The sequence below is a fragment of the Arvicanthis niloticus genome, chromosome 1 (genome assembly GCF_011762505.2).
Source record: "Arvicanthis niloticus isolate mArvNil1 chromosome 1, mArvNil1.pat.X, whole genome shotgun sequence".
Taxonomy (NCBI): Eukaryota; Metazoa; Chordata; class Mammalia; order Rodentia; family Muridae; genus Arvicanthis; species Arvicanthis niloticus.
The window spans coordinates 136,869,603-136,882,325 of record NC_047658.1 but is presented as its reverse complement, the minus strand read 5'-3'; the positions used below and the strand labels follow the sequence as shown (position 1 = coordinate 136,882,325).

The window sequence follows — 12,723 nt, the reverse complement described above, 5'->3', positions numbered from 1 at the left end:
TAATAAAGTATCAGTAATTGTTTTAGGTCCCTAAACTTGTAAGACAGCAAAAGCTGTGAAACAAATATGTTAGCTAGCAGCTGGGAAAGGTTTAGTGTTCTTGGTTGAGTGGTTGGAATATGGGCCTAAGAGTAGGCTACATTCTGTGATGCTAACTCACCACCTGGTCTTCAGAGTAACACACTGGAGGGCCTTTAAAAACTCAGAGAGACAAGACTAGTGGAGAATTAGTCATGTATAATTATTTATCTTGCCTTGCCCCTTGGGTCCCATGAGGACCAGAGAGTAGTGGTTTCTCTGAGGCACCCGAGAATTACATCAGTGAACTGAGTCAGAGCAATGGGAACAGCTCTAAGCATGGCATGGTGGGAAACATCGCCACAAAGTTAGACTTACTGATTTCAAAAGAGATGACGAGATATCATCTAGCATTCAGAATTTTTTAACCCACAGGAATCTCTGGTGGGGAGTGGCTCTAAGAATTAATGTCTCTGTCATTTGAAAAGCCTACCCTGAGTTACAGACTAGAAACCAGACACTACTGTAGGAGGAGCTAAGGTGGGAGGAGTAAGGGAGGAAGAGGAAAAGGAAGAGGAGGAGCTAAGGGAGGACAGGAGAGAGAGAGGTGAACATGGAGGACGATGTTCACGTGTCTCCGCCAGTCATAGGTAGTTGGTATATCTAGGTTGGGTACTGGGGTGTAAGGGCATCTTATTATTGATCATTACCAAATATATAAGCCTTTGATTAATCTTTAAGCATTAGAGTCTCATTTTTCTACCGGGCCCGTGTGGATGGCAGGATGGTCTGGGCAATGCCCAGCCTTGCAGAGACAGTGTGGAAGATTGGCAGAGCCATCTCCCACACTGGCATCTCATGGGTGGCAGGGCTGGTGTTCCTCGCGGGCTGTTTCTAGCTGCGGTGCCCATGTGGCCTCCGGCCATTGAACATGGCTTCTAATCTAGCCAGAGCTGCAGCAGCCTAGACAGTTGGATTAACCAGTGGCCGAATTTTTAATTACTACAACAACTACAAGTGAGAATCTAGCTTCTCCCTCATGAGTCAGAGTATATTTTACTGAGATATATCTCAACTAATAAAAATAATTTTAGAGTATGATTGTTCAAAGATTTTAGTCTAAGGCAGTGAAGAGTCTAAAGCCACAAATCAGATGGTACTGAACTGTCTAGATCATCAAACTACTAATTTATGTGGTAAATCTTAACATAAACTTCAAAGAAACTTGACACAATCATTGGATCGAAATCTACACAATTTTTCATTCTTAATTCATATTTGTTAAGAAGGAAATGCATGTTTTTTGGACAGTTTTTAAAATCAGGAATGTATAATTTTCATACAACAGTTTTTTAAAATCAGGAATATATAATTTTTATACGATCGTTCAGTGAGAGGGGTATTATTCTTAGGATGCTTATACATAGGTAGCTTAAAAACTAAATAATATATCACAATGATTAAATTATGGAGTAAATAAAACACTTAGCTAGAGGCTGGGCAGGGAAGGGAAGAACAGATTAGACACAGATTCCAAGGTCACAGGAAGAGTGAAGGTTTAGGATCAAAGCCAGGGGTGATCAAAACAGGAAAACTTAAACGTTTCCTTGCTTTAACCTGTTATATTAGCAAAGTTAAGCTTTAAGCATCCCCAGGGTTAGAAGAGCATCCAGTAGCAATGTGATTATAAAGCACCCCAGAAAGGAAGTAGCCCACCTGAGAAGCCTGAGAAGTCTACCTTCCCTACAAATTCACGTTTCTGTAACCACCCCAAGGAAGGCAATATAGCAAAACCACACCACATAACAACACTAACTGAACCAATCAATCAGAAATTGATGAATAAGAGTTGACCTTAGGGAATGTTCTAGAAATTTCAATGGTTAGCATTCACTTTTAAAGTAACAAAAGAGACGCACTAGGACAGCGACTTTTATATGTAGTCTGTGTATGTGTGTGTGTGTGTGTGTGTGTGTGTGTGTGTGTGAGTGTGTGTGAATGTGTGAGTGTGTGTATATGTGTGTGTGAGTTTATGTGTGAGTGTGTGTGTGTGTGAATGTGTGAGAGTGTGTGTGTATATGTGTGTGAGTTTATATGTGTGTGAGTGTGTGTACACCATGGCACAGATATGGATGTCAGAGAACAACTTTTCAGGTGTGAGTTCTCTCTTCTCCTTCCACTGTGGGTTCTGAGGTTTGAACTCAGGTCATCGGGCTTTTGTGACAAGCACTTTTACCTGCTAAGCCTCAGACTCATTCTTTAAACACTCCCAGATGTGTTAAGAGGACAGGTGCCCTTCAGTAGGTAGCAGTGAGGTGGTCATGTGAGTTACAGAATGAATACAATTTGCTGTCTGCTTGCACCTCACTACCTGGATCCTCTATTTTAAGAAAAAGTCATAAAACAGCTCATTCTCACCAAATACCTTGAAACAGGAAGCACATTTCAAAGAACTTGAAATCTCATTGCATTGTGATGACCACGCACTCACCACACCCATGATAACAATATCAGTAACCACAGCACAAACTCAATGGTGTTTGCCAAATTCTTAGTAAAGGTGATCTACATGGCTACAGTTTCCTGAACAATCCTAGTAGCGCATAACTAGAGCACCCACTATTTACCTAAGGAAAAGAAAATACATTCTTGGAAATAGCATAAGCTACCAGCCAAGGTCCTGAACTGGAAAATGTGAACTTTTAACTAAAGGGAGTCTTTGCAAATATGTGAGCTGGATATAGTACAGTACCACAGGGTGGGTGGGATGTCTGTCTGTCTGTCTGTCTGTCTGTCTGTCTCTCTCTCTCTCTCTGTCTCTCTCTCTCTCTCTCTCTCTCTGTGACAGACAGACAGACAGACAGACAGACTGACCTAGGCACCTAGTTTTGAAAAGAGAAAGGGAGGTAGCAGTTACTGGAACCCAGCAGCACAGTAAGCCACGTAGAGAAGGTCATTTGACAGAGCTCTGGGCTCTGGGTGAGACAGCCAGCAATGGCTCCTCAGAGAGAGATCCTGGAGAATAAATATTCTAGATCAGCCTTCTCTAGTCCCCTGATCTGCCCCATGGGCTGACCCCATGAACTGAACAAGGAGCACACTGTTAAATTCCATATACATCAGACATTGTGTATGTAAGAATTGACCTTGGGGAAAAAAAGAATTGTCCTTAGGGAACACTCTAGAATTTCCAAGGAAATATGTGGTTAGCATTCACTCTAAAAGTAATGAAAAATGTGGTTGGACAGTGACTTTCATATGTAGTTTGCTTTGTGCTCTGTCGTGTGTGTATGTGTGTGTGTGTGTATGTGTATGTATGTCTGTGTGTATATGTGGGGTGTGTATATGTGAGTGTGTGTGGTATGTGTGTGTGTGTGACTGTGTATGTGTGGTATGTGTATGTATGTGTGTGAGTGTGTGTATGTGTGTGAGTGTGTGTATGTGGTATGTGTGTATATGTGTATGTAAGTGTAGTGTGTGTGTTTGTGTGTGTGTGAGAGTGTATATGTGTGTGAGTGTGTGTATGTGGTATGTGTGTATATGTGTATGTAAGTGTAGTGTGTGTGTTTGTGTGTGTGTGAGAGTGTATATGTGAGTGTGTTTGAGTGTGTGTGTATGTGTATACAGTGTGGCACAGATGTGGCGGTCACTTCACATCTTCAACTCCAATACTTCTACTAAAATGGCAGAAAGTCACAGGCCATCGCCTTCCAGACGCTGAAGAAGGTTTAAGTAAACGCTGTCACAGTTGCCTGGTAGGATATCATGATCATTAAAACTGATCATTAGGAAAACTAGCCAGCAGTATATGTGCTAGCTCAAGATTCATAACATATATTTTTTAAAGAATAGTAAGTTACATATAACATAATAAAGCACATCTTCATAAATAGACAAAGATAAAAGAAATAGCGAAACTGAATAAATACGTTTGTGATTGAGTGAGATCAGTCTATATTGCTCTTCCTCAAATCTTCAAACTCTTCTAAATACCATTTATACTTCACTTATAAATAACACTAAAAAAGAAAGAATTTATCCACTTTAAAAAAAATGTCATTATAGTGGCTAGAGAGAATTCCCAGTGGTTAAGAGCACTTTCTGCCCTTCCAGAGGACCCAAGTTCAGCTCCTAGCACCCGCCTCTCATAGCCGCCTGTAACTCTAGCTCTAATGGATCAGCCCCTTTCTGGCTTCTGCGAACTCATATATACACAAACATAGTCATGCATATAAAAATTTAAATATTAAAGAAAAATATTAAATTGTCTTTTATATATGCAGAGATACACTAATCACGGGGTGCCCAGACTCAGTGGATACATATACACTAGTACCTTCATGATGTCCTGCACCTAACGCTCAAGGGGCATCATGGAAGAAGAATGGGAAGAACCAGAGAACCTGAAAGTCTGCTGTGGAGCTGTGTCTCCTAGAAATGCCTGGGAAGCTACATTCATGATACTTCAACTACGAGGCTGCCTAAACAAGATCCATACAAGGACAACACCAGTTAGGCTTGCTAACATGAAAGAGGAAAATTGTAAAGGTCACCAGTCCGAGACAAAGAACTACAGGCAACTGAAGACGGCAAAGAGGAGAGTTTGCCTCTCCCAGGGATGAGCCCCCTAATTGATTACCGAATGCAAAGTGGGCAGCTTTGAAATCATATAAAGACAAGTGAAACGCAGCAAGTTGTGCTTATATATTTATGTGCATATGTCAGTAACAGTAAGAGTCAAAGAGAAAGAAGCCATTGATTTGAGAGCAAGAGGGAGCCGTGAGAAGGGTTGGAGGGAGGAGCCATGGAATGCATTAGATGGAGGGGAGGGAGGAATGAAAGTAATATACTTGAATTACATTTTTAAAGGTTGCCATTATTTACTTTTAAGTCAGTCACATTAAGGTCATAAAAAGTAAGATTGATGAGTGTCGTTTTATCCTCAATATCTGAAGTTTCAGGGTCAACCACACACAAAGCACCTATCCCACACAAGGTGCTGTGGGCATGGGAAGACCCTATTTTCCCTCTGCCTTCCAGGAGCTCAAGGGGGGGTGATAAAATGTGTGCTCCAGTGCCCATACTTCAAAAATGAAAACATATAAGTAATTTTTTGCAATTTTTGAATGGGAGAGAGAGGCGTGGGCACATTTCTGTGTCCCAAGGAAAGACAGCTCACAATCAGCTGGAGGAAAATTAAAAAGAATGTATCTCCTAGTATAGGTAATACTTAAATCATGGACAAGCTTTTTTTTTTTTTTTTCTACGAAGATTTGAAGTTCCAGAACTGAGGCATTGTGGGTAGAGGGGACCCTGTAAGGTACTGTAAGGTATGTGAGGATCTGTAAGCACTTTGACTGTGTTGAAGTTGAGGCCTGCGTAGGAGCTCCTGGTACACAAAGCCCATGAAATGTATCTAGGCTGGGAGCTTCTTTAGCGATGGGATTGGAAGAAATCTGCTGCTGATAAATCAGCTGATAATGTCTGAATGCTGTGCTGCCTCTGCAGTGGGGACAGCGGTTGGTTGGTACTGGTATGTGGGGATTCACACTGACACAAGTACATCAGGTATTTGTAGCACACTGCGCATAATAGTGCCCGGATAAAGGGAGGTGGTGAGTACCATTCTTTTACTGCCCATCCTTTAGATATGTAAATTAATGCTTAGTGAGGCCAGCTGGTGGATTTAAAGACTTAGCTAAACTACAGTTTGAATCTTAGGCCCCCTGAACCTGGACTTCCCCTTAGCATGTCTCTGAAACAGTGAGTGTGAAGTTAATCTCTGACTAGCCAAAATACCACTGGGCGTATGCAACTGCCACAAGTCCACCTCGATGTCCCATCCAGGAGGTAATCAGGGCACATGAATAACCAGGGCTGTAATAAATATGGGTTTGATGTCCTTGTTCACTTCTTTCTAAACAAAGCAGGCATCTTTAACCAGATTGCCCAACCTCTCTGGGCTCTGGGCTCCTTGCCTATGGAGGTATGAATAATGCCCTTTTCTGAGGATTTTGAGAGAATTCAATCCAATGATGTGTATAAAATGTTTAACAGTATTAGGCATATAGCAAGTATTTGGCAATTGCTAGATATTAATGCGATCGATCGTAGAGAGGGACAGTTATCACAGTGAGACACACTAACTTATATTCTCCTCTCAGGAGTTTAGGATACGGGTTCTAGGCGGCCCTTTCTCTATTGATATCCTAGAAAACAGCCCAGCGAGAGCTGAGATGGCAGCATTTTGTCAGAATCCACTTGCCACTAGCTTCCTAATAAAGCAGACAAAGCATTCAACACTGATTGGCAATCGGGATTTGGCCTGCCAATCACACACCTGAGAGGTGAGGTCCAGCATAAGTAGGTTTGCATACCAGAAAAGACTTCTCTCTGTGTCCTGCTGTCTGATACTGATAAGGTCTGCTTCCCCAACAGGAATCTTAGGCTAAGGTGTGGATCAGTGAGAGAGCCACCTTGCCGCAAGGGCCATCTAAATGCACCTCAGAGATTTCAAATAGACCATTATACGTTTGTGCTTCAAAGGCATTCTCTGTTTTGTATGGACAGATGGTGATAAAATAAGATGCATAATTCAAATCTTAATTTTACACCGATTTGGTCCCATTGACTCCAAATTCTGCTCAGTCTAAACACCAGGTAAAGAGTTTGCTTCAGGCTCACTAACCTACAGGCTCATAGTAGCTAATGTGCACATTTGGATAGCTCATAGGTTAGTTAATTCACCGAGTGAGAGCTCCATGGCTCCAGCTTAAGTTAGCATCTTTATGTATTCTGAGCACTCCCACCCCCCACCCCTGAAACACTAACTTGAAAGGACTTCCAGAATACCCACCATCAAATGCCCAAACAATGACATCACCACATTACCATTATAGAAACAAAGCAGCACAAATAAATGTTCAATGTAAAATCACACAGAAGGCTAGGGAAGAAGGCTTAGCTTAGTGGACTGGCTATTATAGTTTCTCATCTGAAATGTCTGAAGAAACAATATACTGGCATGATGATTTTTTTTTTCTTAAGGTGATACCACTGAGAAACATTACCACAAACAACAAACCAACAAACCAAACCCCACACTGTTTTGTTTTAAAAGATGAAGTTGAAAGAGGAGACACCAATAAACAGTGACATCACAGGGTTACAACAAATGCCTTGTGGCTCAGACTTTAAAAAAGAAAAGTCGAAACAAATACCACAGTTGTGTACTTAACTGCTTCCTGTTAATTAGAACTTCAGAGGCGCCAGGATTCTAGGATGTTGTAAAACACATCAGTTATGACTTTGTTTATGGAAAACCCTGTCTGAAGCTTCCAAGTCCCTGGAGGAAATGATGCATATAAATAACTCTATTGACAATTTATTTTAGTAGCTGGGAATTTCCATGTCTCCCTTCGGAAAGCAGTAGCAGGGACAGGGTGGGGGACAAGGAACAATTCCTTTTGCTCTCACCCTGGAAGCCAGGAGGGGCCTCAGGCCCTCACTGGGGTCCAGGATCCCAGGGGTGACTCTAAAGTGCCATTGTGGTTGTGCTCGTTCAGAGAGAGTCTTGAGACAGAAGGGAAGGCTGTCAGTCCTGCAAGCTCCTGACTGGAGCACTGGATCATCACCCAAAGCATTCAAAAAGTGCAAATGGTTCTGCAAGATTCTCACTTTGAGTCCAGAAGTCTCTTGAGGATTTCCCATCAGATCATCTCAACCTCCAAGACCACAGGTTCAGATCTGGGAAGAAGAGGCCACAAATAGGAAAAATAAATAAATCACTGATTATAACATATATAACCTCTTATTAGAACATATATAGCCTCTCAAAGTAGACTGGAGAGGGAAACCACCTTAAAACAAATAGTAGTCTGTGCATCTTTACCAGCATGGTCCAAAGCCCTTCATGACACACTCTCTGCCATTTCCCCAGTCTAAATTTCTCTCCAGCACTACTTCAGAACCCGCCCCCACCCACTCTATGGACCACAGAGAGCTATACTATGAAGAAATACTTCATAGGGTATCAGATGCCCTGGAGCTGGAGTTACAGGTAGTAGTGAGAGAGACAATGGGAACTAAACTTAGGTCCTCTGCAAGAACTGCAAGCCGTCTTTACCACAGAGTGTTGAGGGAGATATTTAAAAATGGCAGCTCCCAATCTTGCTTGCTCTTAATCAGCCGCCATGTTCCCGACTAGGCTAGGCCTGAGGTCACCAGCAGTGGCATCTGCTGCCAAGGCTCAGGCTGCGCAGGCTCAGGTGGCCAGAGACACCGGCCCTGCCACCCACAAGATGCCAGCATGGGAGATGGCTCTGCCAATCTTCCACGATGTCTCCACAAGGCTAGGCTGGGCCCAGACCATCCTGCCATCCATGCAATACCCGTAGAAATGAGACTCTAATGCTTAGATTATCCAAAGGCTTTATAAGTTTGACAATGCTCAGTAAACAAGATGCCCACACAATCGGAAGTGTTAACCAATTAACTAACCTAGATCTCTCTCTCTCCTTTAGCTCCTCCCACCTTACAGGGAAAATATGCCGCTACAACAGAGCTATCTCCAAGCCCTTTATTTCTGTTTTTAAAAGCTCTGGCAGTTCCAACAAGCTGACTTACTCTAGGCACTCAGTCAAGTGCATAGCCAAGATGGCCGCTCCCTCATCTCTTGGTTCATTTGTCATATCTACTTGGATATGACTACAGGGCCCATTGTCTTATCAAATGCTAGTCTAGATGGTGCCGTGAGCTTTACGGATGTAATTAACGTGTAGTATCAGGTAAATTCTACACAGCTTATATTCCAAAGTATAGCTTCCTTCTAATTCGGTGAGACCTTGAGAACCAGTTCAGTTCCTAGAGATGAAGAAACTCTACCTGGAGATTGTAATGTGGAAACTCTGCCTCTATTCCAGCCTGCTGGCCTACTACACAAAGCTCAGTCTCACTCTCCTAACAATCATGGGTACTGATCCTTTAAAATGAATCTCCCTTTCTTTCCCTCTGTTGCTTCCCCCTCCCTCATTCCAGGCTCTGTTTCTATGGAGAGACCCTGGCCCCAGAGCAACAGGTACCAGGTTTCTTGGCTATGTCATTTCTCTGCCAGGCACTTCATTGTCAGAATGTCAGACAAGAAGGACTGAGACGTTTCTGATTATATGGATAAATGTCTGTTACAAAATACTCATGGTCCTGTTGACTCGACAAAGACGTTCTAATACAGGGCATGTGGGCATTCGAGAGGATAAGACATTCAGGAGATTGAACAAAGTCTTTGAGTTCTCAAACATGTCTCTACCCTAAACGATCCATGCCTCGAGGCTGGCTGTTGCAAGTTTGGGAGTTTGTTTCCTTCTAGCCAAGAAGCTATAACTAGGTCCCTGGTGTGTGATTTGGCTAATCTGGTAAGCTTTTTATCTAGCATTTGATAACTAGCAGACATTCCATAAACATCTCCATTTCTTGGCAGTGGCAAGTTAGAGCTGAGCTGGTAGGTTGCCCGCTCCCTATCTGGTTACCTCAGGCTTCCTCCCCTCCCTTCATCATGTGCTTGTTGGAGATCAGAGTTTGTCATCTCTGCTCTCAGACCTCTCCCTTGTCTTCCCTGTCCTGAGTCCTTGAAGGAGTCTCATTGAAGAAAGACACTGAGCCTATAGGACCTACACAAGCAGGCGCTTCTGGGTCAAGAATATCATTTTATAGGAATTGGGATTTTCATTTCTGAAGAAATGGGTATTTGAATCAGGCTCTCCAAGGCGGATGAGAAACTGTTGAGTCAAGAAAATATAATTACCGGCTCAGAGCACAGTTGTAATCAGAACTCAGCATGGAACTTCCCGAGTTTCTTCCATGGCTCTGTACCCAGGCTGCAGGCCCACAGGAATTGCTTTCAGACCAATTGTTGGTAGGCATGGGGAAAAAAAAGGCTGACGGCCCGTGTTAACTCTTTTCCATCAAATTCTGTACTGATGATTGCCAAGTTTACGGGTGAGGAGGCAAAGGCTTCCTGGGGTTGTTTTCACAACTGGTGGGTTTGGAATTGTGGCTCCTGCCCTTCATGCCACCATGGCCAGCTCTCCTGAACCCAAGCCACCAGAACCAGCTCTCCCATGCTGCCTAGGGATATGGTTGACGGCAAAGGGTGCGGCCAGCTCAGCATAGTGCTGGAATATCAATCAACATGGCCTCAGACAGCCCAGACCCGGGACAGCTACATGGCCTTTTATTGGTAACATTGGCCTCAGACATCAACACAGACCCTGGCTGGGATAGGATCACAGACCCAGACATGACCCAATAGCATCACAGGCCTGGACACCATCATGGCCACAGGAGTGCAACACTCAGACACCCACATGGTCTCTGGTGACACAATGGGGTTTGTTTGTTTGCTTGCTTGTTTGTTTTGTTTGTTTTATTTACTTAATTATTTTATGTCTGTGAGTACATTATCACTGTCTTCAGACACACCAGAAGAGGGCATCAGATTCCGTTACAGATGGCCCTGAGCCATCACGTGGTTGCTGAGAACTGAAGTCAGGACCTCTGGAAGAGCAGTCAGTGCTCTTAACCACTGAGCCATCTCTCCAGCCCTACAATGTATTTCTTAATCACTGTTGGTTGCAAAACTATCAGCCATTGTACTGCAGCTGAGTCATCTTTCCACTAGTCAGTTTGAGTGTATTTCTAACTTTGTGAGTACAGAGTTTCCCATGAAGTATCAGCTAGGGGAGGTTAGGGAAACAGACAGAGTCTGAAGTGGATGCCATCTTCTTTCTCCAACAAACACATGGAGTGAAGCACAATTGGAAGAACAAGCTTTGTAGAAATGCTACCAACTAGAGAAGATACTGTGTACATTGGTCCTATTCAATAATAAATTAATTAGCACAACTGTGAAGACAGTTGCCCCTCTGTATCTCTGTGTTCCAAACTCACTAGGCTGACCAACTATGGGTTGAAAATACTTGAGAAAAACAAAACAAATTGTGCCCACACTAAATGCTTGTGGATAATTTTTCTTTTTCTGTTTTATTTTTTTTTTTTTTAGTGTTAAAAGTGCATTTTAATATTTTATCAATAAAGCAATGTTATGTCCAGGTCTCAGGATCTCCAAGAGATCTCAAAGAATTGCCATATCTGCTGTGGAGAAACATAAGAGCCCTTTATTTTAAACCCAGGTTTGGACTGCAAATTGCACAAAGCAAAGTTTTGGCTCCGTGTTTAGGAGTGTAGGGAATACATACAAGCAGGTTACATAGGGGAAGGGAATCAGCAGATAAGGGAAGCTATAATGTTATTATAAACCGGTTGCAGCTGCCTGGGAACATTTAATTGGCATGAGTTTTCTTTAAGGATGTATGGCTTTTGCTTTTTCTAAGGCCATAAGCCACCTGTGTTGAGGAGTGTTTGGCTATCTAGCAGAGAGGGTGCCAGCTTCCGGCAGCATAGAGACTGAAGGCTGCACTGCATTTGTTTATCTGTTCTCAGGCTGATACCATCGTTCCCAGGATGGGAGTGCTATTGGAATGAGGATTTGTAGGCCTTTGGTGCCTGCTGTGTCTTTTGGGACCCTCTTTTGAAGCCAGTGCTAGCCACTCAGCAATAGCTTTATATTTTCTGAGCAAAAGCCATTCTTAGATACAGGTGTGTGCTGGCTGGTCTTATATCGTCTTGACACACATACTACAGTTATCTCTGGAAGGAAGGAATCTTAATTGAGAAGACATGCTGGATAGTTTGTGTCAACTTGACAAAAGCTAAAATCATCTGAGAGGAGGGAACCATGGTTAAGAAAATGCTAACATAAGATTGGGTTGTAGACAAGTCAATAAAGCATTTAGTTTAAAAATTTTTTAAGTTTTATCTATTTATTTTTTATTATGTATGTGAGTACACTTAACACTTTCTTCAGAAAAGTCTTCAGAAGAAGACATCAGATCCCATTACAGATGGTTTAAGCCACCATGTGGTTGCTGGGAATTGGACTCAGTACCTCTGGAAGAGAAGTCAGTGCTCTTAACTGCTGAGCCATCTCTTCAGCCCAATAAGTCATTTTTCTTAATTAGTGATTGATGGAGGAAGGCCCAACCCATTGTGGGTATTGCTCTCCCCAGGCCGGTGCCTCTTGGTTCTATAAGAAAGGAGGCTGAGCAAACCATGTGGAGCGGGCCAGTGAGCAGCACCCCTCCATGGCTTCTGCATCAGCTTCTGCCTCCAGGTTCCTGCTCTGTATCAGTTCCTGTCTTGGCTTCCTCTGATGGATGATGAACAGTAATATGGACGTGTATAGCTGTATAAACCCTTTCCTCCCCAACTTGCTTTTTGGTCATGGGGTTTTATTACAGCAATAGTAATCCTAACTATGACAAGATAAAAAGTCAACAGTGCACTGTTAAAGTCACACTTCAAACCACCAACACCACATTGTTCCATCTCCCTCCTGCCCACAGATGTGAATGCTATATCCTTTCATCTAGTGACAAGTACCACAGAGTCCCCTGGCAGTTAGTTTCACACGACAATCTATCCAGAGTCTCAGACAGAACCGGAGACGGGGTCACTGAGCTGTGCAAAGAGAAAGCACCCAGGCACAGCCATGCTGTGTGCTTCTCAAAATGCCCTTCAGGGAAAGCTTCCATACAGAGTATGGAGCTGGGACCTTCACTGGGTTGGTAGATCTTCATGATAAGACATTGC

At 43.0% G+C, this 12,723-nt stretch overlaps 1 protein-coding gene across 1 annotated transcript in view; it reads right to left on the bottom strand.

Annotated features, from left to right (window-relative positions):
* Positions 1 to 7,174: 7,174 nt before the first annotated feature.
* The window catches only part of Pdcd1lg2 (programmed cell death 1 ligand 2), a 41,320-nt gene continuing 35,771 nt past the window's right edge, over positions 7,175 to 12,723 (bottom strand). The window contains exon 5 of the mRNA XM_034485858.2: positions 7,175 to 7,764. Coding sequence (XP_034341749.1) covers positions 7,728 to 7,764 — 37 coding nt within the window. The 3' untranslated portion in view covers positions 7,175 to 7,727. The remainder of the gene's footprint in view (positions 7,765 to 12,723) is intronic.